The following is a 26,417-nucleotide window of genomic DNA, read 5'->3' on the forward strand; positions in this document are numbered from 1 at the left end:
GTAAATCCACAATTTTGAGTAAGTTCTTTCTGAGGTTTTGTTTTCCGAAATTTCCAGGTTCGCTATGAATCAGTAACAGGCACACTTTTGCGAAATAGACAATGTTTATTGATTAGAACATGCAGAATAAGTGAGATTTATTGAATACAATCCCACAAGAGCAAGCAACAGGTATCAAAAACAAGCATAACAAGTGTAACGACGACGCTAGATTGAGTATGTCAATCCCAGAATCCCCGCGCTACCGTTACAGCACAACTAAGTGTTCCTAGCAATGAAAATCGCTTACCGTGACAAATGAGCGGGGGAGCCAACGCTCCGGTAAGGCGGCGAAGGAACAAAGCCAGGCGATCCATACGTGACTAGACATGTGCCGGTTACCGGTTTCACGGTTTACCGTGGTGTGAAAAGGTCGCGGTTTCAAAACCACTAAAATTTTCCGTCATACCTTAGTCCGGTATTCGCTATTTTTCATGTGGCAAAATGCAGCCGAAGTGGCTTGGTGCGGCAGCGCTCACCCTTCCCCTGTTTGTTGCCGTGAGTGTCAGTGACGCTATTCTGCTAAACAGCCAGCAAACCCAAAAACACACCCTCCGAACACAAGGCGTACTTTTCTTCAATTTATTGAGCTCTCAAATCGTGGTGAAATATACAAATGAAAACATTTAAAACGCTGTACAATTCGATTTTTCCACGTGTGATTAGGTTCAACAGGATAGCAGTAGCACCATTAAAAAGTTCGCCAACAACAAAACACACATTTTCCTTTGAAATTCAATATACAAACTAACTAAAACTTACAAAGACGAATGTTAGGCTAGGCCAGTGCTTCTCAATTATTTTCTGTTACGCCCCCCCAAGCAAGACGTAAATGTTTCGCGCCCCCCCAAACTCTCTGCCGCCACTGTAAATAGTATTATTTGTCTATAAAATTACTATTATAAATACGCATCTGCCTAACATTGTGTCCTCTTTTTCTAATAAAGAAAAAAAGTAACGTAGATCAACTTATAATAAAGTATAACTTTATTAACATTGTTTTGTTTGTAACAGAGAAGACTTGACGTGCATCAATTTGCCTGAATTAAAAAAAAAAAAAAAGTCACATTCAAACTGTAAAAATACACTCAAGGTACATTTTTGACCATTTGATACAGAAAAATAAAATGTAACTAGGCCTGCAAGCAGGACTGAATGGGCCCTCGAAATCTAGCGCAACTCGGACAGTGTGCAGGTCAGGGTGGTGGCAGATCGTCCTCTCTAATCATCTCATTAGAACCTAACACACTAAGTCGCCTCTTTACATTCACACACCTAAGAGATAAAAACCCCTATTGGAGAGAGTACTACAAAAAAGGAGCGAATAAAGGGTCGTCATGGCAACAGACAGAGACATGTGGACGCAGGCCATAAAATAAGTATTTCAAAAGGTCTTGAAACTACATTGACCAACCTGAACAGAACTGGACATATATTAGAAAAATGAGTGACTTTCTATTGCCACTAGTTGGCGCTGTAGGGTTGATGCAAATGACCCCTACAGGACCCTTCAGAGTATGACTCAACAAGCACGAACAAACTTATGGTGAGACGAAATGGCTTCAGTCATTTTCACTTCTCCTGTTGGACCCTTCTGCTTCAACCAAACCTCAGTATTTTTCGTCAGGCACCTGAACACATGTCTTATGGCTCCCCTGATGCAGGTTTGAGGTGAATATATTTTTTTTCCTTGGAGGAGGAGCCTGTTTCCTAAAAAAAGGCATTTCCTGTTCCCACTAGGGGGCGCTAGGCCTAATGGGTAATATTTCAATGCACTCGTGTTAATGGTGGGATCCCGCACATACATGCCAGATATGAAAAAGGTTGAACGTTGTGTCAAGGAGCTATCAGTCATTTACTAAATTTGTCATTTTGCCGAAAAAATGGCTGACTTGAGAACCACGCCCAGGTCAGACCCGTGAATGAAAACTTAAGATCTCATATGTCTCCTGAACAGTCTCACCAATTTTGAAGACCATCCAACTAACTCCCTCCGCGAAAAGGTCTCAAATGTGCACCCTGTAAATCGATAAAAATTTCACATTCGATCCAAAATACCCGATTTCCTGTTGGGTTTGGAATATGGGTTCAAGAGACTTCTTGGAGCAGTTTTGCACAAGGTATCGACTCCCCAAATTTCATTGCTCTATGTTAAAAAAACCGAATAGGAAACGCCTTTTTGAAAAATTCAAGGGGGCGCCACTGAGCCATTTTGTTACATTTTTTTGTAACGTTGCAAGATTATCGAAATCCACGCAAAGCGGCATGTATGTGCAAAATTTGGTGAGTTTTCGTGCATGCTCAGGCCTCCAAATGTAAACTATACTACAAATGGATAAAAATTTCACATTTGATCTAAAATACCCGATTTTCTGTTGGATTTGGAACATGGGTGCAAGAGATTTTTTGGAACAGTTTTGTACAAGGTATAGACTCCGCAAATTTCATTGCTCTACGTTGAAAAAACCCAATAGGAAAGGCCTGTTTTAAAACTCCTTTGGTGGGTTGAACGTTGTGTCAAGGAACTATTAGTCATTTACTGAATTTGTCATTTTGCCGAAAAAATGGCCGACTTTGGCACCACGTCCAGGTCAAGACCTGTGAATGAAAACGCACCATTTTAAAAACTTAAGATCTCATATGTCTCCTGAACAGTCTCACCAATTTTGAAGACCATCCAACTAACTCCCTCCGCGAAAAGGTCTCAAATGTGCACCCTGTAAATCGATAAAAATTTCACATTCGATCCAAAATACCCGATTTCCTGTTGGGTTTGGAATATGGGTTCAAGAGACTTTTTGGAGCAGTTTTGCACAAGGTATCGACTCCCCAAATTTCATTGCTCTACGTTAAAAAAACCTAATAGGAAACGCCTTTTTGAAAAATTCAAGGGGGCGCCACTGAGCCATTTTGTTACATTTTTTTTGTAACGTTGCAAGATTATCGAAATCCACGCAAAGCCGCATGTATGTGCAAAATTTGGTGAGTTTTCGTGCATGCTCAGGCCTCCAAATGTAAACTATACTACAAATGGATTAAAATTTCACATTTGATCTAAAATACCCGATTTTCTGTTGGATTTGGAACATGGGTGCGAGAGATTTTTTGGAACAGTTTTGTACAAGGTATGGACTCCCCAAATTTCATTGCTCTACGTTGAAAAAACCCAATAGGAAAGGCCTGTTTTAAAACTCCTTTGGTTGGTTGAACGTTGTGTCAAGGAACTATTAGTCATTTACTGAATTTGTCATTTTGCCGAAAAAATGGCCGACTTTGGCACCACGCCCAGGTCAGACCCGTGAATGAAAACGCACCATTTAAAATACTTAAGATCTCATATGTCTCCTGAACAGTCTCACTAATTTTGAAGACCATCCAACTAACTCCCTCCGCGAAAAGGTCTCAAATGTGCACCCTGTAAATCGATAAAAATTTCACATTCGATCCAAAATACCCGATTTCCTGTTGGGTTTGGAATATGGGTTCAAGAGACTTCTTGGAGCAGTTTTGCACAAGGTATCGACTCCCCAAATTTCATTGCTCTATGTTAAAAAAACCTAATAGGAAACGCCTTTTTGAAAAATTCAAGGGGGCGCCACTGAGCCATTTTGTTACATTTTTTTGTAACGTTGCAAGATTATCGAAATCCACGCAAAGCCGCATGTATGTGCAAAATTTGGTGAGTTTTCGTGCATGCTCAGGCCTCCATATGTAAACTATACTACAAATGGATAAAAATTTCACATTTGATCTAAAATACCCGATTTTCTGTTGGATTTGGAACATGGGTGCAAGAGATTTTTTGGAACAGTTTTGTACAAGGTATGGACTCCCCAAATTTCATTGCTCTACGTTGAAAAAACCCAATAGGAAAGGCCTGTTTTAAGACTCCTTTGGTTGGTTGAACGTTGTGTCAAGGAACTATTAGTCATTTACTGAATTTGTCATTTTGCCGAAAAAATGGACGACTTTGGCGCCACGTCCAGGTCAGACCCGTGAATGAAAACGCACCATTTTAAAAACTTAAGATCTCATATGTCTCCTGAACAGTCTCACCAATTTTGAAGACCATCCAACTAACTCCCTCCGCGAAAAGGTCTCAAATGTGCACCCTGTAAATCGATAAAAATTTCACATTCGATCCAAAATACCCGATTTCCTGTTGGGTTTGGAATATGGGTTCAAGAGACTTTTTGGAGCAGTTTTGCACAAGGTATCGACTCCCCAAATTTCATTGCTCTACGTTAAAAAAACCTAATAGGAAACGCCTTTTTGAAAAATTTAAGGGGGCGCCACTGAGCCATTTTGTTACATTTTTTTGTAACGTTGCAAGATTATCGAAATCCACGCAAAGCCGCATGTATGTGCAAAATTTGGTGAGTTTTCGTGCATGCTCAGGCCTCCAAATGTAAACTATACTACAAATGGATAAAAATTTCACATTTGATCTAAAATACCCGATTTTCTGTTGGATTTGGAACATGGGTGCAAGAGATTTTTTGGAACAGTTTTGTACAAGGTATAGACTCCGCAAATTTCATTGCTCTACGTTGAAAAAACCCAATATGAAAAGCCTGTTTTAAAACTCCTTTGGTTGGTTGAACGTTGTGTCAAGGAACTATTAGTCATTTACTGAATTTGTCATTTTGCCGAAAAAATGGCCGACTTTGGCACCACGTCCAGGTTAGACCCGTGAATGAAAACGCACCATTTTAAAAACTTAAGATCTCATATGTCTCCTGAACAGTCTCACCAATTTTGAAGACCATCCAACTAACTCCCTCCGCGAAAAGGTCTCAAATGTGCACCCTGTAAATCGATAAAAATTTCACATTCGATCCAAAATACCCGATTTCCTGTTGGGTTTGGAATATGGGTTCAAGAGACTTTTTGGAGCAGTTTTGCACAAGGTATCGACTCCCCAAATTTCATTGCTCTACGTTAAAAAAACCTAATAGGAAACGCCCTTTTGAAAAATTCAAGGGGGCGCCACTGAGCCATTTTGTTACATTTTTTTGTAACGTCGCAAGATTATCGAAATCCACGCAAAGCCGCATGTATGTGCAAAATTTGGTGAGCTTTCGTGCATGCTCAGGCCTCCAAATGTAAACTATACTACAAATGGATAAAAATTTCACATTCGATCTAAAATACCCGATTTTCTGTTGGATTTGGAACATGGGTGCAAGAGATTTTTTGGAACAGTTTTGCACAAGGTATGGACTCCCCAAATTTCATTGCTCTACGTTGAAAAAACCCAATAGGAAAGGCCTGTTTTAAAACTCCTCTCTGTCGCCACTAGTTGGCACTGTAGAGTTGATGCAGATGACCCTTACAAGACCCTTCAGGGTATGACTCTCAACAAGCACGGGAAGTTTGGCGCTGATATGTTGTATATCTGCCGAGTTATGACTGTTCAAAGTTTTTTGCGAGACAAATTGTTGACGGTCATTTTCACTTTCCTGTTTGGACACCTCCGCTTCAACGAAACCTCAATATTTTTCATCAGGCACCTGAACACAGGTCTTGAGGCTCCCTGATGCAGGTTTGAGGTCAACAGATGTTTTACCCTTGGAGGAGGAACCTGTCACGCCATTTTGTTACATTTTTTTGCAACGTTGCAAAATTATCGAAATTTACAATTTTCTGCACGTATGTGCAAATTTTGGTGACTTTTCGTGCATGTTCAGGCCTCCAAATTGGCCGTTTTCATTTGCCCTGAAAAAAAAAATTTTTTTTTAAATCCTTTGCAAAACAATAGGGCCTTCGCACGCTTAGTGCTCGGGCCCTAATAAAATCAGTAAATAATAACAAATTGATTAGAAATATTCACTCATGAGGACAATATGCCAAAAAAATTGACCGAAAAAACAAACATGAATAAAGAAAAAAAAGAGTGTCCTTGGACAGAAGGACAGTTTTTATTTTTGCTGCTCACACTCAGTATTATCTCCTTTGCAATGGTGTGGAGTCATTTTGCAATGAGCATGCTAACAATGCTCACTGGTTTACTGATATAACACTGACAAAGCAGGACGATTGTTGGCAATATTTGGCACGTTTTCGCTGAAAAACAATCAAGCGGCTTATCAATGAGATTGGGGTCGAATGTCTTTAAGTGGCGTCTTAATTGATTTGGCTTCTGGCTGTCCGCCATAAATATTTTTAGACACAGTAAACACTGGTCTTTCCTCATCACCCACTGTATTAAAAGTCAAAGCTAAAAGGCAAACGGCACGAAAAAAAGCGCATTCTCGGCGGTAGGTGAGGGCGGTCGTCGTGACGATCCCAAGCCGAAAATGGCACTATTCGGACGGCGACGTGAGAACCGGACAAGACACTGCGTCGTCACAAGTCGCTGCGTGAGTGAGTCCAGTCGGAAAACGGCTTTCGAAAAACGGCGGCGGCGCACTGCTCTTCATATCTGTTTACTGTGTGCCAAGTGCTCTTCCTTAGTCCAAAAATACTGCGCGCACTCTGAAAATGAGAGCGCCACTGCCACCCACTGAGTGGATGTGTAAGTAAAAGTAAAAACATGTTCCCTGAGGTCACATGCGCCCCCCCTGGCATCGCTCTGCGCCCCTCCAGGGGGGCACGCGCCACTATTTGAGAAGTACTGGCTTAGAGGGATGTCATCACTTGAAATTAATATCTCAAACCCCCTAATTTACTGCAAAATGGACCCGAATTTGTTTGCGCTACGTTCGTGCTAGCCTTGTTAGGTTACCCCTCTGTTAATGAGATAGTTGGTACGCTCCATTAGCTGCAGGGAGCTAAGCTAAGAAAAAGCTACGAGTGGCGTCCCCACTCTTAATTAATTTAGAGGGATGTCATCACTCGAAATTAATATCTCAAGGCATAAAGAATGCGACTCAAAAGGAGGGGAACACACCACGGTTGCACAATTAATGTGATAGTTTGTGTCATTTCAAGTCAAGCTACATTTACACGCAGCTCCGCGTCAATTTTTGTGGCCAGTCGTGCAGCGGCGTCCCTTAGCGTTGCTTGCTCCTTCATTAACAGTGCCAATTCGTCGCCGTTGCGACGAGCAACCTCCAGTATCTCATGGAGTTGGTTCTTCATCCTCATCGAGAAGCGACGAACCCAGAGGGCACCAAGTAGCAGTAGGAAGGCAAGAGCCAACAGCGTGCCGAAGATGTACAGGTCCTCGGCGTCCCCTATCTGGAGGGACGTTAGGCATAGCGGCCTCCATTTACCCCAGGCGTCCTCCACATAACCAGACGTGAAGGTGGTGGCTGGACATGGGCGTTGGGCTGATGTAGGCCGCATCGTAGAGAATATTCTATCCATCGAACTCAGAGCCCAGTCTACCAGTTCCATATTTGTCTCAGGAGGAAACTCAGTACGTAACGTTGCAATGGCAGATTCAGTAATGTGATTTTGTTGAGGGGCATGTCCTAGTAATGTTATGTCTTATCTACTTGACCCTGACATTTAAGCATGCTTTGCTGTGAGGACATCTTATCTGTGTTGTGTGTGCATTTTACAGTTGAGTTTGGGCAACGTACTGGTTTATTATATCTCGTTTATACATTTTTTTGAAGTAACTTAATGAATTAATATTCGTTAGCGCTGCATCACATGTATTCCACAGGCGAGCCCCAGTGTTTACAATCGAGAAAGATTTCATTGTAGTCCTAATGGTCTGGTAGGAAAACATTCTGCTTACTCTCAGATCATAGGAAGATTCTTTGATATGGAATAAAACTTGCAAGTTAGTTGGAAGACTGTTTGTGTTGGCCTTATACAGGGGTGTCCAAACTTTTTGCAAAGGGGGCCAGATTTGGTGTGGTAAAAATGTGGGGGGCCGACCTTGGCTGACGTCCTTTACGTAGAACAATGTATTTACCGTATTTTTCAGACTATAAGTCGCAGTTTTTTTCATACATACATTTGGCTGGGGGTGCGACTTATACTCAGGAGTGATTTATGTGTGAAATTATTAACACATTTCTATATCATTTCACACGTTATTTTGGTGTTTTGGAGTGAAACTTATGGTTTGCTAAACTTGTTTAAATGTTCTTTATGCTATAGTTATCTGAATAACTCTTAATAGCTATGTTACATTAACATACTGGCCACGATTGCATTTTGTTGTTATTGCATCATGTAACATTATCATACTGTACACTTATTCAGCATATTGTTCTATATTGTATTTTTTATTTTAAATTTGAATGAATGAATTTATTGTCATTGTCATCATCATCATCATCAAAATCATTAACAGTTTCAGAGTGTGGAATTTTTGTTTACCCGAAGGGAAGACGAAGACAGACAAGGAAGACGGGAAAAGCAAATGTTTATCGGAAACCCGTCCCCCATCTATTGCCTTTAAAGATGAAATATCTGTTCTATGTGCTGGATTTTATCAAGTATATTTCCCCCAAACATGCGACTTATACTCCAGTGCGACTTATATATGTTTTTTTCCTCTTCATTGGGCATTTTATGGCTGGTGCGACTTATACTCAGGTGCGACTTATAGTCCGAAAAATACGGTAATCAAATTTTAGCAAGCCATTCAGTGTGTCACATTTGCTTTATTATTTTTTTTAAATTGAATAATTTTAACAATCTTAAACAAACTAGCCTTTGTGGCGTTCTCTTTCGACTCTCGGGCGAAATACTGCTGCTGTGAAATCAAACTAGCTTCAAGTTGCTTCAATTTCTCGCTGCGAATCTTCCCTGTAATCTTGCCGTACATGTCAGCGTGTCTTGTTTGGTAATATCTGCTAACATTGAAATCTTTAAAAACAGCGACTGTCTCTTTGCAAATGAGGCAGACACAGTTGTTGCGTATTTTAGTGAAGAAATAGTCCAATTTCCACCTATCCTTGAAGCGTCGGCCGTCACAGTCACCTTTCTTTTTTTTGTTGATTGTCGCCATTTTAGAAAATGGAAGTAAGGGGTCACACGGGGTAATGTGCTTAGCCCTTCAATACCTCTAACATGAAGCAATTATCAGAGAATCCCAAAATTTGAAAAATAAGGTCCTAATGAAACCATTTTTTCAAATTCGTAAAAAGAAAAGTCAAAATGAATATGTGTAATAAGCGCTCTAATATCGATAACTCATGCTAAATCATGTTTTTTTTTGTTGTTGTTGTTGACTTGCATCCATCGTTTTTTTTTTTTTTTTTTTTCAAAAAGAAATGCCAAAATTCTAAATTAGTCTGAAAATCATGAAATTTTAGGTGTATCAAATGTGACATTTGGCAATAAAGGGTTAACGTGCTGCTGCCTTTTAGTGGGTAAATGAGGAGCAGCATTTCGTGTGTAAGCTACTTCATATGCTGGTTGCAGTACTGCTGACCAATTTATTAAGTCTGTGTGCGGGCCAGACGTTATTGATTTTATGACAGAGGCTGGAGGCCGGATGAAATTTGACCGCGGGCCGCATTTGGCCCCCGGGCCGGACTTTGAACATGTCTGGCCTTATACATCATTTGAGCTATTTTGTAATTAACCAGGTCGTGCAATTTTAGTAGCTTGGACTTGATAAAGAGCTCGTTGGTATGTGCTCTATACGATGCTCCATGAATAATTCTGATGGCTTTCTTTTGAAGGACGAAGAGTGGGTTGAGGTGCCTTTCATAAGAACGTCCCCAAATCTCTAGGCCAGGGGTGTCCAAACTTTTTGCAAAGGGGGCCAGATTTGGTGTGGTAAAAATGTGGGGGGCCGACCTTGGCTGACGTCCTTTACGTAGAACAATATTTTTAAGCAAATTTTAGCAAGCCGTTCTGTGTGTCACATTTGCTTTATTATAGGGCTGCAGCTATCGAATATTTTAGTAGTCGATTAATCGATGGACTAGTTTGTTCGAATAATCGAGTAATCGGATATGGAACATGAAAAATTAAAACACCTGAGCTGAGCCTCAAATGATATAATTTTAAAAAAAAAATAAGGATCTGTGTACAACAAAAGAACAATTGGCTAACATGTATAGAAAAAGTTTGCTAGCTTAAATGCTATAAAATGCTAAAGTTTTTTCCCCCAATGCTCTTAACAAGTGGTTCAGACACATATTCCCACAAAAAACGGCTAAATATACCTACAACAAACTAAATTAAAAATGCATTAAAAAAACATCCGCTCAAACAAAAACCTAGCTTATGTTGGTCTTAACAGGGAGCAGTTGGATTCAGCCATGTGAAAAGAGGCAGACCAGAGGGCATTATATCCACCCTCATCAGTAAAATTAAATGCAAACACTTTTAAAATCAACCATTACAATGCCACTTCAATTAAACGAATACTCGAAGGGAAAAAAAATTAGTTTGAATATTTTTTTCTAATCGAATACTCGAGTTAATCTATTTATCGTTGCAGCACTTTTTTTTTTTTTTAAATTAATAATTTCAACAATCTTGCAACTAGCCTTTGTGGCGTTCTCTTTCGACTCTCGGGCTCTTGCGAAATACTGCTGCTGTGAAATTAAACTAGCTTCAAGTTGCTTCAATATCTCGCTACGTATCTACCCTGTAATCTTGTCGTACATGTCAGTGTGTCTTGTTTGGTAATATCGCCTCATATTGAACTCTTTAAAAACAGCGACTGTCTCTTTGCAAATGAGGCAGACACAGTCGTTGCGTATTTTAGTGACGAAATAGTCCAGTTTCCACCTATCCTTGAAGCGCCAGCCATTGCAGTCAACTTTTTTTTGGTTGATTGTCGCCATTTTAGAAAATTGGGAGTAAAGGGTCACATGTGGTAATGTTGCTTAGAGTGCTGCTCCCATTTAGTGGGTAAATGAGGAGCAGCATTTAGTATGTAAGCTACTTCATATGCTTGTAGCAGTACTGCTGACCAATTTATTAAGTCTGTGTGCGGGCCAGACATTATTGATTTTATGACAGAGGCTGGGGGCCGGATGAAATCTGACCACGGGCCGCATTTGGCCCCCGGGCCGGACTTTGGACATGTCTGCTCTAGGCAGTAACTGAGGTGCGACAGAACGAGTGCGCAGTATAGGGTTTGGAGACTTCTAGTGTTAAAAAGGCTAAATTTGTGGAAGAAATGGAAACACAACTCATGATAAGATTAAAGAACGGAGCAGGTCGCGCTGGAAAAGAAACTATCGAGTGGCCGCCAAAGCAAAGAGCACTTAGCGGGGCCGCTTCATCTCGGGTCGATACCGAGATGGGACGAGAGCCGCGGAGGAGTCGGGATGAAAGGACCTCGACGAAGGAGGCCGGAGGCGAGAATAAGGTGCGCGGGAGCGGATCACACGGCGGGTATGTTAAAGGAAAAGAGCCGGGAAATGTTGCTTATTAGCGCCGGCGCCTTTGATGGAAGGGCGGGCGCTGACTGATCGTGATTTAGCGCAATCGATAGACGACGAGCTACCTGCATTCGTGCACTCGCCACAGGTCCACGCAGGTGAAGGGGGGGCTGCACTGGTTTCTCCTGCAGGAGTCGGAGGGGCACCCAGGCGTCAGGCCCTGCGCGCCGATTTGCGAGACGCCTTCCCGTGCGGTCTGGCTGTCCATCGGGAGCTGGCGACCGTTCAAGCGAAGGTCCCTCATGCAGCCTGAGAGGGCGCACAAAACAATGGGTTGAAAATCTGTCGCCAAGAAATCCTGGCAGGACAAGCTACAGCTACAGCCGTGAAGTTGGCCCACGATCAGATGCAAATTTATCATAGACTCCACCATCAGTTGACAAGACAGCTCCCAAAGACATTGGCCACGCCTTCCCGTAGGGGGCCAACCCAGGCAGGACATTTAGTTGGCTTTTACTGTGATAAACTCAAACACGCTGCGTTCTAACGCCGGATTTAGGTGGAAACAGGACAAAGGCTTTACTGCATACAGGCAGGCAGGAGTGTCTCAAGAGTGAATTGGGTGAGGATTCAAGGTAATTACTATATTTTTTGCACCATGCATGCACTTTGAAATGCTGAGAGTACAATGAAACGAATGGAAAAAATGTGCCTAACTTAAGGTTGAAATATTTACGTAAAATTTATGATAACTGCCCATTTAAAAAAAATTTTTTTTTTTTTGCTTTTAACCAAGAATCTAGACTGTTTTATGTTCATATCTATAGAAATTCTGGGATTGACGCAAGAACCTTCAACTTAAAAAATTCCTTCTTTGGTAACACTTTACAATAAGGGTCCCTTAATTTACATTAGTTAATGCATTTTTAGTATTAAGTAATTAAGTAATATTTCATTTCATCCCTTATCTAACATTTATTAATATATTAATTAACATGGGTTAATGCATTAGTTAATGCATTTTAAGACAATAAATAATGTTGAAGTAACATTACAATAATTAATATAATTGCTTAACTAACATTTATTTATATATTAACATGATTTAATGCATTAGTTAATGCATTAGTTAATGCATTCGTTAATGACTGACCAGACAGTGACTAATAGTTTGGTCAAATTAAAAAAATATATAGGCCTATATAGGGTTTGGGTTAGGGTTTGTTAACTTAAGCATTTACACGTTCTTAGTTAAGGGACACATGTGCTACACTTTACAATAAGGGTCCAAAAAGCATTCAGTAATGGTTAATAAAGGTTAAAGAGGTGGCATTAACATTCTGTTAAAGCGATCCATGTATAGAAAGACTTGTAGTTCTTAGAAGATAAACGTTAGTACAAGTTATAGAAATTTTATATTAAAACCCCTCTTAATGTTTTCGTTTTAATAAAATTTGTAAATTTTTCAATCAAAAAATAAACTAGTAGCTCGCCATTGTTGATGTCAATAATTACACATTGCTCATGGTTAGGTCTGCAGCTATCGAATATTTTAGTAGTCGATTAATCGATGTACTACTTAGTTCGAATAATCGAGTAATCGGATAAGGAACATGAAAATTTAAAACACCTGAGCTGAGCCTCAAATGGTATAATTTAAAAAAAAAATTTTTTTTAAAATGAGGATCTATGTACAACAAAAGAACAACTGGCAAACTTACATAGAAAAAGTTCGCTAGCTTAAATGCTATAATGCTAAAAAAAATTTTTTTTTATAATGCTCATAACAAATTGTTCAGACACATATTCCCACAAAAAAATGGCTAAATATACATAAAAACTAAATTATGAATACATTAAAAAACTTCAACAAAAACTTACGTTGGTCTTAACAGGAAGCAGTTGGATTCAGCTACATAAAAAGAGGCAGACCAGAGGGCAGTGTAGCCGCCCTAATCAATAAAACTAAATGCAAACACTTTCAAAATAAACCATTACAACTCGATCGGCATCCCGAACGATCGGGTCCGATCACGTCATTTTCAAAGTATCGGAATCGGCAAAAAAATATCGGACATGCCTTTTTTTAATATACATATATTTTTTAATTAAATCGTTTTTTAATTGTATTTAACGTTACAGACAAAATGTCTTACATTCATTCAGAGTCTTTCGTTTTGGCCTAAAGTGGGGCTATCGAATTTATCGCGTAAACGGCGGTAATTAATTTTAAAAAAATTAATCACGTTAAAATATTTAATGCAATTAACGCATGCGCTGCACGACCAACTCACGCGTTGTCGCGTTCAATCTATAGTGGCGCCGTTTTACCTATATATAAAGCTAACAGGCAGCGTAAAATGAGCTGAGAGAATTTTGGCAGTCTTTGGAACCTCTTTTTAATTGGCTAAAGCTTTAAATCCCTCTCTCAACAGTTAGAAATATCATGGGAAGCAATGTGGGGAAGAACGAGTGGTTGATCTTTTACTTAACACCCTATGTTACTTCCCAACGCAGAGAAGATATATCAATTGGTGCCACTACGCATGGTCATGGTTGCACTTCCCATCATACATTTGGCCAGAACAGTTAAATGGCTACAGTATCATTTACTGAAAGCTCAACAAATACACTAGATGGCAATATTTAGTCACAATATACAAAGTCACATTTTTCCTTTAAGAATTACAAGTCTTTCTATCCGTGGATCCCTCTCACAGAAAGAATGTTAATAATGTAAATGCCATCTTGAGGATTTATTGTCATAATAAACAAATATAGTACTTATGTACTGTATGTTGAATGTATATATATTCATCCGAGTTTTATTCATTTTTTTCTTAATGCATTGCCAAAATGTATATGATCGGGAAAAATTATCGGGAATGACTGGAATTGAATCGGGAGCAAAAAAAAAAGCAATCCGATCGGGAAATATTGGGATCGGCACATACTCAAACTAAAACGGTCGGGATCGGATCGGGAGCAAAAAAACATTTAATATTTTGTACCCCCTTTTTGGCAGCAATAACTTCAACGAGAAGAATCTAGACTGTTTTGCGTTCATATCTATAGAAATCAGCAATTTAAGCATTTATTTACAAGAATTTTCAACGTAAAAAGCTCTTTGTTTCGTGACGGCCGTCAGCTGATGAAAACAGCTAATAAAAAAAAAAAAATTGCTGTTTTAGGCTGAATCTGACCTTTTTCGCCTGAATCACGCCAGCCGAACCGACAAACCCGCGCTGGCGCAGCTCCAACGACGTGGGCCGGCAATATGCCGACAACCCGGACAAAAGGCCAAACTCTGCTTGTTAGTCTTAACCCCTTGTACTGACTCCATTTTGAAAGCTGGAAAAAGCCTTGAAGCACAAGTTGACAATTTATTCAGGTCGACAGTGATCAGAAGGCAAGGCGAAACAGAAGCAGACTCGTTCCTTGGTTACCATATCACAACTCAACAAAAGGATCTCGAGAAAAATGACGATCTATTATGGATAAAATCCATTAAGTAATGGTTGTCATTATTCTCAGGAACCTTTTGTTGACTTTGGCCTTTTGACCGGGTTGTCGGGCTCTCGCCGGCCCAGGTCGTTGCAGATGCGCCAGCGCGGGTCCGGCGGTTCGACTGGCGTGATTCCGGCAATCTGGCTAACGAAAAAACGCAAGTAACAAGTGGCCATGGCACTCAGCTGTCATTTTAATCTGTTTGAGCAGGGCATGTGCGTTAATTGCGTCAAATATTTTAACGTGATTAATTTAAAAAATTAATTACCGCCCGTTAACGCAATAATTTTGACGGCCCTAATAATTTTATTTCCTATTTCGATTGTCTTTGTTCTTTCGTTCTATTGATTTTTAATGTGATTTTTATGTTCTTCATGTAATGTAAAGCACTTTGAATTGCCTTGTGTTGAATTGTGCTACGTATATAAATAAATTTGCCTTGCCATATCGTGAGATCAACGTTATCGTGATTCTTGTATCGCAAACAGTATCGTATCGTGAGCTACCCAGAGGGTTCCCACTCCTAACGGCTAAATCGCTAACTTTCGACATGTCATCGTGACTGCCCAAGCCGTGGCTCTCGACTTGACTTGATTCACCAGAGACCGGAGACTTAGGAAGACGCAGAAGCGGCTCTCTTGTTGTCGCATGAAAGGCGGCGCCGCGCGCGAAGCTGAATTTCACACACAGTTTCCTCTGCAGCTTTGGCCAGTCTGCTGTGACGACTTTGTTCGCTTTGTTTACATTTTCCTCCCTCGTAATTTTCTGCTATGGAAATGAATGCCGAGCGTAGCGCCGGCATAAGCCCAAACACTCTTTTATCTGCGCTGACAGTTTTACTCCTCTTTTAGTCACGTAAATACAGCCACTGAAAAAAAAGGAAGGAAAAAAAATGGGAACAAAGTCGGATTTCGTTTGATTTTTTTTTTGTAACTTTAATAGAAAACTGCCTTTTAAGGGATTTTGCCTGCATGGAAATGAGAAAAATATTTGAATTATGAGTAGTTGGGCTTGGAGTGATTGGAATTTGCGGCGCCAAGACGACGGGCAGATAAGGGCATAACAACTACAGGATGCCTGCTGACTGAGCGAGATAGTGGCTGATGAAGCGAGACAAGTAGGTGATGGCCAAGACATCTACAAGCCCACATCTGGACCACCAGATTCAGCCATCAGCTCTTCTGGGGTCCAGCAATGGACAGTCCAGAACAATGGCGGGACATCCTGTCTTTCCACAAAGAACACCTGATAAAAAGAAGATTCCACAGCTGAGAATTTGAACACTCCTTTTGCGCTGAGGCTGACAAAATCTCCAACTCTGGTTGCCTTGGCAACAGTGACCACCCTTACCCTATAGACCCTACCCACGTGACGTCACAACTACGCTCTCCTGAATGGTACCGCCCACTTGTCCGTCAAAACATAGTGTTAACCTGTTACGGCTACGTACATTTCTCCTATTTACGGCGTGTTTTTCTGCTCCTTAACATTAATAATCAAAATGGTGAAGGCGTGTGTGGCTGTTGGTTGCACTAACAGAGAAGATGGAAGGAGAGACTTGAAGTTTTACCGTATTCCGAGGGATCCAAAGAGAGCGAAATGGACGGCTGCAATTCGACGTGAAAACTGGGCACCAAAAAATCACCACAGACTATGTAGTAGTCATTTTATATCCGGTAAGATGCATTTAAGATATACTTAGAGGGTTTTGGGATGACAAATAACCACAATTAAGATCATTGCGAGGCTAATCGCCGACAACATACGACGTAGTACGACATAGTTTCAAATTCAAGATGTTTGTGACTTCCCTTTCTTCCACCATCGTTATTTTTTGAATAATATTTAGCTGGTACCAAGTGAAAGAAACTGGCCTCGTCTACGGGGCTGACAAATAACCACAATTAAGATCATTGCTAGGCTAATCGCCGACAACATACACGTATGTATGTAGTGAGAGTGCTATTGCTAAACCATATAAACATTAAAAGCCTTAACTCCATTGACAAACGACATGAAATACAATAGACTTGACAGTGGATGTTAGCAATAACAAAAGATTTTGAATTGAAAATTTCGTAACTCACCTTTCCAAGCACAAGATAGATTCCTGCCGAATTTTCGTGGACGAGGACCTGTTTCACCCAACCAGCAACGAAGTATTTATAAGCCTCCAAGCTCTTGAAGTTTTTCATATTTTCGTGAGAATAGGCTGATTTAGTGTGGACAAGATAATTGTAAATATCTGCGTAGCAGATGTCAGGCAGACAGGGCGAAGACAGTGGGTCGAAAAACATCGATTTGGGCATCAAATATGGATCTGGCGACTGTATAGAACGAAGCTTTTCCTCATAACGCCTTTTATGCAACAGATCCAGTGAGTTTGCGGCATCAGAAAGCACCGGGTCTTCCATGAAATGCATTTTAAATTCCGCCATCAATTGAAAACAATGCTAATACAGAGTCAAAATGACGGACAAGTGGGCGGAACCATACAGCGAGCACGTAGTTTTGTGACGTAGGTGGGTAGGGTCTATACAACACCCAAACACACCCTTCTTTCGGACCAGAGCCCATCTCACCGGAGCCTTCAAAAAAAATTTTCCGCTAGCTCTGTCTTTTTTCGGGAATCTTTTGTTGACCTGTGATTTGGTGACTGTGGATCCAGCTTTCCTCTTCGTCTGGCTGTGTTTGCCTTTTTTTCCTGGTTGTCTGATTGCTCTCGACTTGGAATAAATTGTCAACTTGTGTTTCGAAGCCTTCTTCCTGCTTTTAAAATGGAGTCACTACAAAGGGTTAAAACTAAGGTGGAGTTTGGCCTTTTGGCTGGGTTGTCGGATTGCCCCTGCCCGGGTCGTTGGAATTAGCTTAGTGTGATTCCGGTGGTTTTGCTTGTGTGATTCTGGCAATCTGGCTAAAAGGTCAAATTCCAACAGAAATTAAACTTTAGGCGGTATCGCACAACAGAGTAGTCCACTGTGCCGGGGACGGGTACCGTAAGGGGCATAAAAGTTGTATACAGAATTTGGCAAAAAATTACGGTTCCCCCAAAATTCGCTAAAAACTTGCCCATTCATTTCTAATGGGATGCCATTGACAGCCATGTACGTCCAAATTTCCCATTCATTTTCAATAGCAGGAAAACATCGGTTCTTGTGATTTTTGACCACTTACCATGGCAGCTAACTGGCACCCAAGTAAGTCAATAACATTGATGGCCGTGTACGTCTAAATTTCCTGTTCATTTTAAATGGCAGGAAAACACAGGTTCTTGTGATTTTTGACCAAAAACTTACCGTTACAGCCCATTGACATTCAACTGGCGCCCATGTAAGTCGATGCCATTGACAGCCATGCCACCGGAAGTGTCCCCGAAATGTCCCCAAATAAACAGGAAGTGACCTGATATCAACAGTAAGTGTCCTCGAAATATCTCCAAATCAACAAGGAAGTGACATGATAGATCTTTATGTTCTACAGCAAAGCCCCATCGTAATTTCAGCAAAAATGGCAGTTTCTAGTTAATATTTTTATTGGAAAGTTGTCATTTAGGCAGGTTTTTATTGAACTGGGCTGGATTTACAGTGTGATTGGACTGGAAACTCGTTTTTCTATGGACGTCTACAATTGATAAACTCATTGAAAATAGGATGATTGGATGCCTATCATTCACTCACCCTGGAAGCTCTTGTTGAGAACTGATGGGAAGGCGTTGCCCAGCATGACCAGCGTGGGGTCCACGATGATCTCCCGGCTGCGCCCCGGCGCCCCCGTCACCTCTCTTTGGCCGCCTCCGCCATCCAACTGCAGAGTCATCTCGTTGTCGTGGCGCTCCAATCTGACCTGGTGCCACTCGCCGTTGTCCAGGCGGTATGTGGGCAGGCTCAGGTTGTGGTCGCCGTCGCCAAGGTTGTAGAACACGCTCAGAAGGCCCTGAAAAATCTGTGTGGAAAACAAGACCATAGTACTGCTGTTGGTGATTCATCGAAAATTGATTTTAACCAACGTTTACGGCTAGGATTTACGACGAAATAAGCATGGTAGAAAATACTGTTTTAGGAACTCCTGCATTTGCATTTTTTGGTGCTCCCTATACCGATTCCAATACAGTAGGGCCGACAACGAAAAAAGGTATTTGCCATGTGGCAAAATGGATTTTGCCACGTGGCATTTTTTTTTTGGCATGTGAAAAATTGATTTTGCCATGTGGCATTTTTTTGACATTTGGCAAAATGGGATTTTGCCATGTGAGTTTTTTTTTTTGCCATGTGGCAAAATTGATTTTTCCATGTGCATTTTTTTGCCATGGAGCAAAATGGATTTTGATGTGTAATTTTTTTGCCATGTAACAAAACGGATTTTGCCAAGTGGCATTTTTTTGCCATGTGGCAAAGTTGATTTTGCCAAGAATGAATGAATGAATGAATGGAAAATTTGGATGTTCATAGCCTTACTTGGGTGCCAGTTGAATGTGCATCCGCTGTAATGGTAAGTGTGCTGTCAAAAATCACAGCCACACGCCTGTCTGCCATTTAAAATGAATGGAAAATTTGGACGTGCATAGCCGTCAATGGCATGGATGTGCATGGCCTGCAAAGATGCCATATCCCCCCCAAAAATGCCACATACAAAAAACCCCCACATAAAATAAATATTGCCACATACCAAAATCCGTTTTGCCGCATACCAAAAAAAATGCCACATGTCAAAATTCATTTTGCCACATGGCCCAAAAAAGTGTCACATGGCAAAATCTGTTATGCCTACAGGGCAAAAAAAAAAAAAAAAATGCCGCATGGCAAAATCTATTTTGCCACATGGCCCAAAGAAATGTCACATGGCAAAATCAATTTGCCACATGGGAAAAAAATGCCAAATTGCAAAATCTATTTTGCCACATGGCCCAAAAAATGTCACATGGCAAAATCCATTTTGCCACGTGGCAAAAAAATGCTACCCGGCAAAACAAAAACAAAAAAAAAAATTGCCAAGTGGCAAAATTCATTTTCACTGCCCAATCCACAAACAGACAATAATCTTAAACAAACGCACCCTTCTTCCCACACCCAACGTGTGCGTCATGCAACTGATTGACGCTGACAAGCCCATGTCTGCACCACCAATTCTCGCAATCAGTTCTCTCCCAGACAGTCTAGAACAAATGGCAGGACATTCTGTCCCAACACAAGGAAAACCGGAGAAGGCCTGATATCCAACTGATAACACGACTGACAGGACTCCAAGAGCCCCTTTGGCGCTAAGTTAGCAAAATCCACAACTCTCGTTGCCCTGCTGACAGTAATTCCCGAATCCTCCTGTCCAATCCACAAACAGACAATAATCTTAAACAAACACACTCTTCTGCTCACAGCCCGCCCGGCGAGAGCTTCAAAAGAATGAATGTTTAACCAATCGTTTTCATTTTTGTTGGCAACCTTTTGTTGACCTGTGATAGAATGACCTTGCCTCCCCACCTTAGTCTGTTTCTATTTCACCTTGCTGTTTGATTGCTGTTGACCTGAATAAGTTGTCAATTGTTTTCGGGGAGCCTTCTTTAAACCTTTCAAAGTGGAGTCAGTACAAAGGGTTAAGACTAGGGCTGTCAAACGATTAACATTTTTAATCGAGTTAATTACAGCTTAAAAATTAATTAATCGTAATTAATCGCAATTCAAACGATCTATAAAATATGTCATATTTTTATGTAAATTATTGTTGGAATGGAAAGATAAGATGGATATATACATTCAACATACGGTACATAAGTACTGTATTTATTATCACAATAAATTAACAAGATGGCATTAACATTCTGTCAAAGCAATCCATGGATAGAGAGACTTGGAGTTCTTAAAAGATAAATGTTAGTACAAGTAATAGAAATTTTATATTAAAACTAGGGGTGTCAAACGATTAAAATTTGTCATCGAGTTAATTACAGCTTAAAAATTAATTAATCGTAATTAATTAATTGCATTTCAAACCATTTATAAAATATGCCATATTTTTCTGTAAATTATTGTCGGAATGGAAAGATAAGACAAGATGGATATATACATTCAACATACGGTACATAAGGACTGTATTTGTTTATAATAACAATAAATCAACAAGATGGCATTACCATTATTAACATTTAAAGCGATCCATGGATAGAAAGACTCGTAGTTCTTAAAAGATAAATGTTAGTACAAGTTATAGAAATTTTACATTAAAACCCCTCTCAATGTTTTCGTTTGAATAAAATTTGTAAAATTTTCAATCGAAAAATAAACTAGTAGCCCGCCATTGTTGATGTCAATAATTACTTACACAATGCTCATGGGTGCTGAAGCCTATAAAATCAGTCGCACCCAAGCGCCAGCAGAGGGCGATAAAACTCCGAAAAACACAACAAGTACACATTTCACTTTGCTGTCATTTTAATCTGTTTGAGCGGGGCATTTGTGCGTTAATTGCGTCAAATATTTAAACGTGATTAATTTAAAAAATGAATTACCGCCCGTTAAGGCGATATAATTTTCAATCTAAAAATAAACTAGTAGCCCGCCTTTGTTGACGTCAATAATTACACAATGTTCATGGGTGATGAAGCCAATAAAATCAGTCGCACCCAGGCGCCAGCAGAGGGCGACAAAAAAACTCAAAAAAACACGAGTAACAAGTGGACAATTACACTGTGCTGTCATTTTAATCTGTTTGAGCGGGGAATGTGCGTTAATTGTAGAGCTGGGAATCTTTAGGCACCTAACGATCTACGGCCGGATTGCGAATAATCTAAGAATCGGAAATTTCGCACGCCTCTAGTTAACTGCGTAAAACATTTTAACGTGATTAATTAAAAAAAATAATTACCGCCCGTTAACGTGATAATTTTGACAGCCCTAGTTAAGACTAAGGTGAACGCGGGGCCTTTTGGCCGGGATGTTGGTGTCCCGCCGGCACGGCTCGTTGGAGCTGTGCCAGCGCGGGTCCGGCGGTTTGGCTAGCACGATTCCGACAGTCTGGTTAAAAGGTCAGATTCCTTCAGTCGCCAGCTTAGGAACGGAATTCATTCGTAACCCTGGGACGACCTGTGTTTGGTTTTCGGCCAAGATTTGTGCTTTTGGTACATCCCTCGTGTATCTATATATATATATATATATATATATATATATACTGGACTGTCTCAGGAAATTAGAATACACAATACAGTGGTACCTCTACATACGATCACTTCGACACACGATCTTTTCGACATCCGACGTAAAATTTGAGCCGCCATTTGTTTCTACATCCGACGAGTTGCTCGAAATACGACGACATGACAGCACTGCAAACGAACGCACGGTGGATCTTCTTGTGTGAGAAATCAACACAGTTTTCAAAAAAAGTTGATACAGTTGGAGAAACAAGGAAAAAAGTGATGCTTACCTTTGAAATGAAGATGCAAGTTATAGAAAAATATGAGCTTGGTGTGCGCGTCCCTGAACTGGCTCAACAATACAGCTCCATGGTCCTCTTCCGACCACCGTTCGCCACTATTTATAAGTTAAGGTGACAATTATTATTGTGGTAACATTGCCAAGGAAATCGCCAGCTTCGTCACGTTTTTATCATTTATTTAAGAACTTATCCAACACAAAACGCCCATTGTCTTAAGCAGTTGACTGCTCTCAAGAAAACGAAAGTATTATCTCTACCGCACCGACCTATCTCACCGTGACGTCAGCTTCGCGGTGCGTTCAGGGACAGTAAAAAGTGTCCGCCATATTAGAATCCAATTCGTTACATTATTTACAGGAATAATTATTAATTATTCTTCTTCTTATTATATTATTCTGACTTATTTATTTATAACTTATTTGTTTTTCTATGTTTAATTGCCATTTGTAACAGTGCCAGCAGTATTTATTAAGAATTTAGTGTATGTTTTTAGGCTTTGGAACGAATTAACGGAATCATAATGTATTCCTATGGGAAAATCCTGCTCGACATACGACCATTTCGACTTACAAACAAGGTCCTGGAACGAATTAAATTAGTATGTAGAGGTACCACTGTATTCTAATTTTCTGAGACAGTCCTGTATATTGTTCTATGTAAAGGACGTCAGCCAAGGTCGGCCCCCCACATTTTTACCACGCCAAATCTGGTCCCCTTTGCAAAAAGTTTGGACACCCCTGCTTTAAATGGTGGATTAATGTACAGGACTGTCTCAGAAAATTAGAATATTGTGTATTCTAATTTCCTGAGACAGTCCAGTATATATATATATATATATATATATATATATATATATATATATATATATATATACAGTGCCTTGCAAAAGTATTCGCCCCCCTTGAATCTTGCAACCTTTCGCCACATTTCAGGCTTCAAAGAAAGATATGAAATTTAATTTTTTTGTCAAGAATCAACAACAAGTGGGACACAATCGTGAAGGGTGAACAACATTTATTGGATAATTTAAACTTTTTTTAACAAATAAAAAACTGAAAAGTGGGGCGTGCAATATTATTCAGCCCCTTTACTTTCAGCGCAGCAAACTCACTCCAGAAGTTCAGTGAGGATCTCTGAATGATCCAATGTTGTCCTAAATGACCGATGATGATAAATAGAATCCACCGGTGTGTAATCAAGTCTCCGTATAAATGCACCTGCTCTGTGATAGTCTCAGGGTTCTGTTTAAAGTGCAGAGAGCATTATGAAAACCAAGGAACACACCAGGCAGGTCCGAGATACTGTTGTGGAGAAGTTTAAAGCCGGATTTGGATACAAAAAGATTTCCCAAGCTTTAAACATTTTAAGGAGCACTGTGCAAGCCATCATGTTGAAATGGAAGGAGCATCAGACCACTGCAAATCTACCAAGACCCGGCCGTCCTTCCAAACTTCTCAAACAAGGAGAAAACTGATCAGAGATGCAGCCAAGAGGCCCATGATCACTCTGGATGAACTGCAGAGATCTACTGCTGAGGTGGGAGAGTCTGTCCATAGGACAACAATCAGTCGTACACTGCACAAATCTGGCCTTTATGGAAGAGTGGCAAGAAGAAAGCCATTTTCCCAAAGATATCCATACAAAGTCTCGTTTAAAGTTTGCCACAAGCCACCTGGGAGACACACCAAACATGTGGAAGAAGGTGCTCTGGTCAAATGAAACCAAAATTGAACTTTTTGGCCACAATGCAAAACGATATGTTTGGCGTAAAAGCAACACAGCTCATCACCCTGAACACACCATCCCCACTGTCAAACATGGTGGTGGCAGCATCATGGTTTAGGCCTGCTTTTCTTCAGCAGGGACAGGGAAGATGGTTAAAATTGACGGGAAGATGGATGCAGCCAAATACAGGAACATTCTGGAAGAAAACATGTTAGTATCTGTACAAGACCTGAGATTGGGACGGAGATTTATCTTCCAACAGGGCAATGATCCAAAACATAAAGCCAAATCTACAATGGAATGGTTCAAAATAAACGTATCCAGGTGTTAGAATGGCCAAGTCAAAGTCCAGACCTGAATCCAATCGAGAATCTGTGGAAAGAGCCGAAGACTGCTGTTCACAAACACTCTCCATCCAACTTCACTGAGCTCGAGCTGTTTTGCAAGGAAGAATGGGCAAGAATGTCAGTCTCTCAATGTGCAAAACTGATAGAAACATACCCCAAGCGACTTGCAGCTGTAATTGGAGCAAAAGGTGGCGCTACAAAGTATTAACGCAAGGGGGCCGAATAATATTGCACGCCCCACTTTTCAGTTTTTTATTTGTTAAAAAAGTTTAAATTATCCAATAAATTTTGTTCCACTTCACGATTGTGTCCCACTTGTTGTTGATTCTTGACAAAAAATTAAGATTTTATATCTTTATGTTTGAAGCCTGAAATGTGGCGAAAGGTTGCAAGGTTCAAGGGGGCCGAATACTTTTGCAAGGCACTGTGTATATATATATATATGTATATATTTAATTCTGTCCCATTTGGTCATCCATAGTCATCAAACACTCTCAGTATTGAACTAAAACGCCACTCCAATTACAACTCTCGCACTACGGACGCATGTTTTGTGTCGTCAAGGGGACATAAACATTTGTTTCTCCTTCACGCGCTGACACTGAAGCATGAAAACCCGTCTGTCAGCTTTCATTTACAAAAAAAACCCCCAAAAAACAACCCAGTCAGTTATTGAGGACTGAACTGAACGCCCATCCTCATTTCAAAGTGTTTCCTGCGAGGGTCCCATTGTGCATAATTTCCTTCACTTGGTCTCATCTTCCTCCTCATCCTCCTCTTTTAGTCGGTCCACGCAAACACGCCGCCAGATGACAGAGGAAGAGATGAGAGAGAAGTGAGGAGTGGGCGACCGACACAAAACAGACAACGCCGTGCCGGGAAATGTAACATATGCGGAAATTGTCATCTTTGCCTGCAAAACAGCCAAAATAGGGCACTCATTGACTGCCGTAGACGGCGTCAGACGTCCAATCTATTCCAACCCCCGCCTTTTTTTGTCCTCATGGTCTGAACAGTTTTAATGTATCGCATGGGAGTTCGGTATATTCATTATGTCCTATTTATTAGGAGGAAACAGCGAACAGGAAGGGATTATGAGGGACAGAAAGGAAGGAGGCAGACAGAAGAGGAGTAGAAAAAACAACAACTAGAACTACATAATTTCATGCCTATGCTGCCTATGAACAGCTATAATTATATGGCACCTAGGCAGTATTTTAAACTAGGTAAGTTGTAGATTGCTATTCTTAGTCATTGTAAATGTATTTTTTATTTTATTTTATTTATTTTATTTTTTTTACAGATTCGGGTCCAGTAATTATTATTGGATGTTGCTGAAAGGTCGTTTCTCCGTTTTTGGATTGGTAAACATGAGGAGTTATTACATGAGAATAATTTCTTTGCTTTTTTTTTTTTTTTTAAGTAGAATATTTGCTATTTTGTTTACAAAAGATGGTAGATTTAAGTCCAATCCATTTTGGCCGGGAGGGGTGAATGAACAAAAAGAAAGTTTTAAAAATTAGGAACATAATTAAGACTATTTGCTATATTTTTCTTTAAAAAAATAAAAAGAAGAATAAAAAAATATATATATACAATATTACAAATACTATTTACGGTTTAATTTTTACAAAATTAAATAACCCAAAAAATAAATAAATAAAAATGAAACAGATTTGTGTTTTTCTCCAATTTCAAACCAAAATGATTTTAAATAATAAAATTAAAATCCCTGTTTAAAAATTTATGAAAATTAAAAAAAAAAAAGACCTCATTCTTTAAAAATTAAAATACTTTTTTTTACTCAAAAACAAAAAAAATATATTTACTTTTTTCTTGTGCCATTTTTTAAATTATAAAAACAAAAAGTCTAAATAAAGCTTTAAGCACAATTTAAAAAAATATAAATATTAGAGTAGCGTATTTCCCCCCCAAATATAAAAAATAAAATAAAAATACAACTAAAAAATAAAATGGTGATTAAAAAAAAAAAAAAACTTTGTTTCAACTTTTTAAAATATAAAAATATGAATTAAATTTTTTTTAATTAAGGAAATATACTATTTACTGCCTTTTCCTTTAAGAAATGTGGTTTTAAATATTATATTTTATACATTTAATA

At 39.8% G+C, this 26,417-nt stretch overlaps 1 protein-coding gene across 1 annotated transcript in view; it reads right to left on the reverse strand.

The window, feature by feature from the left end:
* Positions 1–26,417, reverse strand: part of si:ch211-186j3.6 (neural-cadherin) — a 689,510-nt gene that overhangs the window by 58,909 nt on the left and 604,184 nt on the right. The window contains exons 34-35 of the mRNA XM_057844439.1: positions 18,476–18,740; positions 11,417–11,600 (exon numbers count right to left, since the gene is read on the reverse strand). Coding sequence (XP_057700422.1) covers positions 11,417–11,600; positions 18,476–18,740 — 449 coding nt within the window. The remainder of the gene's footprint in view (positions 1–11,416; positions 11,601–18,475; positions 18,741–26,417) is intronic.

Source organism: Corythoichthys intestinalis, chromosome 1 (genome assembly GCF_030265065.1).
Source record: "Corythoichthys intestinalis isolate RoL2023-P3 chromosome 1, ASM3026506v1, whole genome shotgun sequence".
Classification (NCBI taxonomy): domain Eukaryota; kingdom Metazoa; phylum Chordata; class Actinopteri; order Syngnathiformes; family Syngnathidae; genus Corythoichthys; species Corythoichthys intestinalis.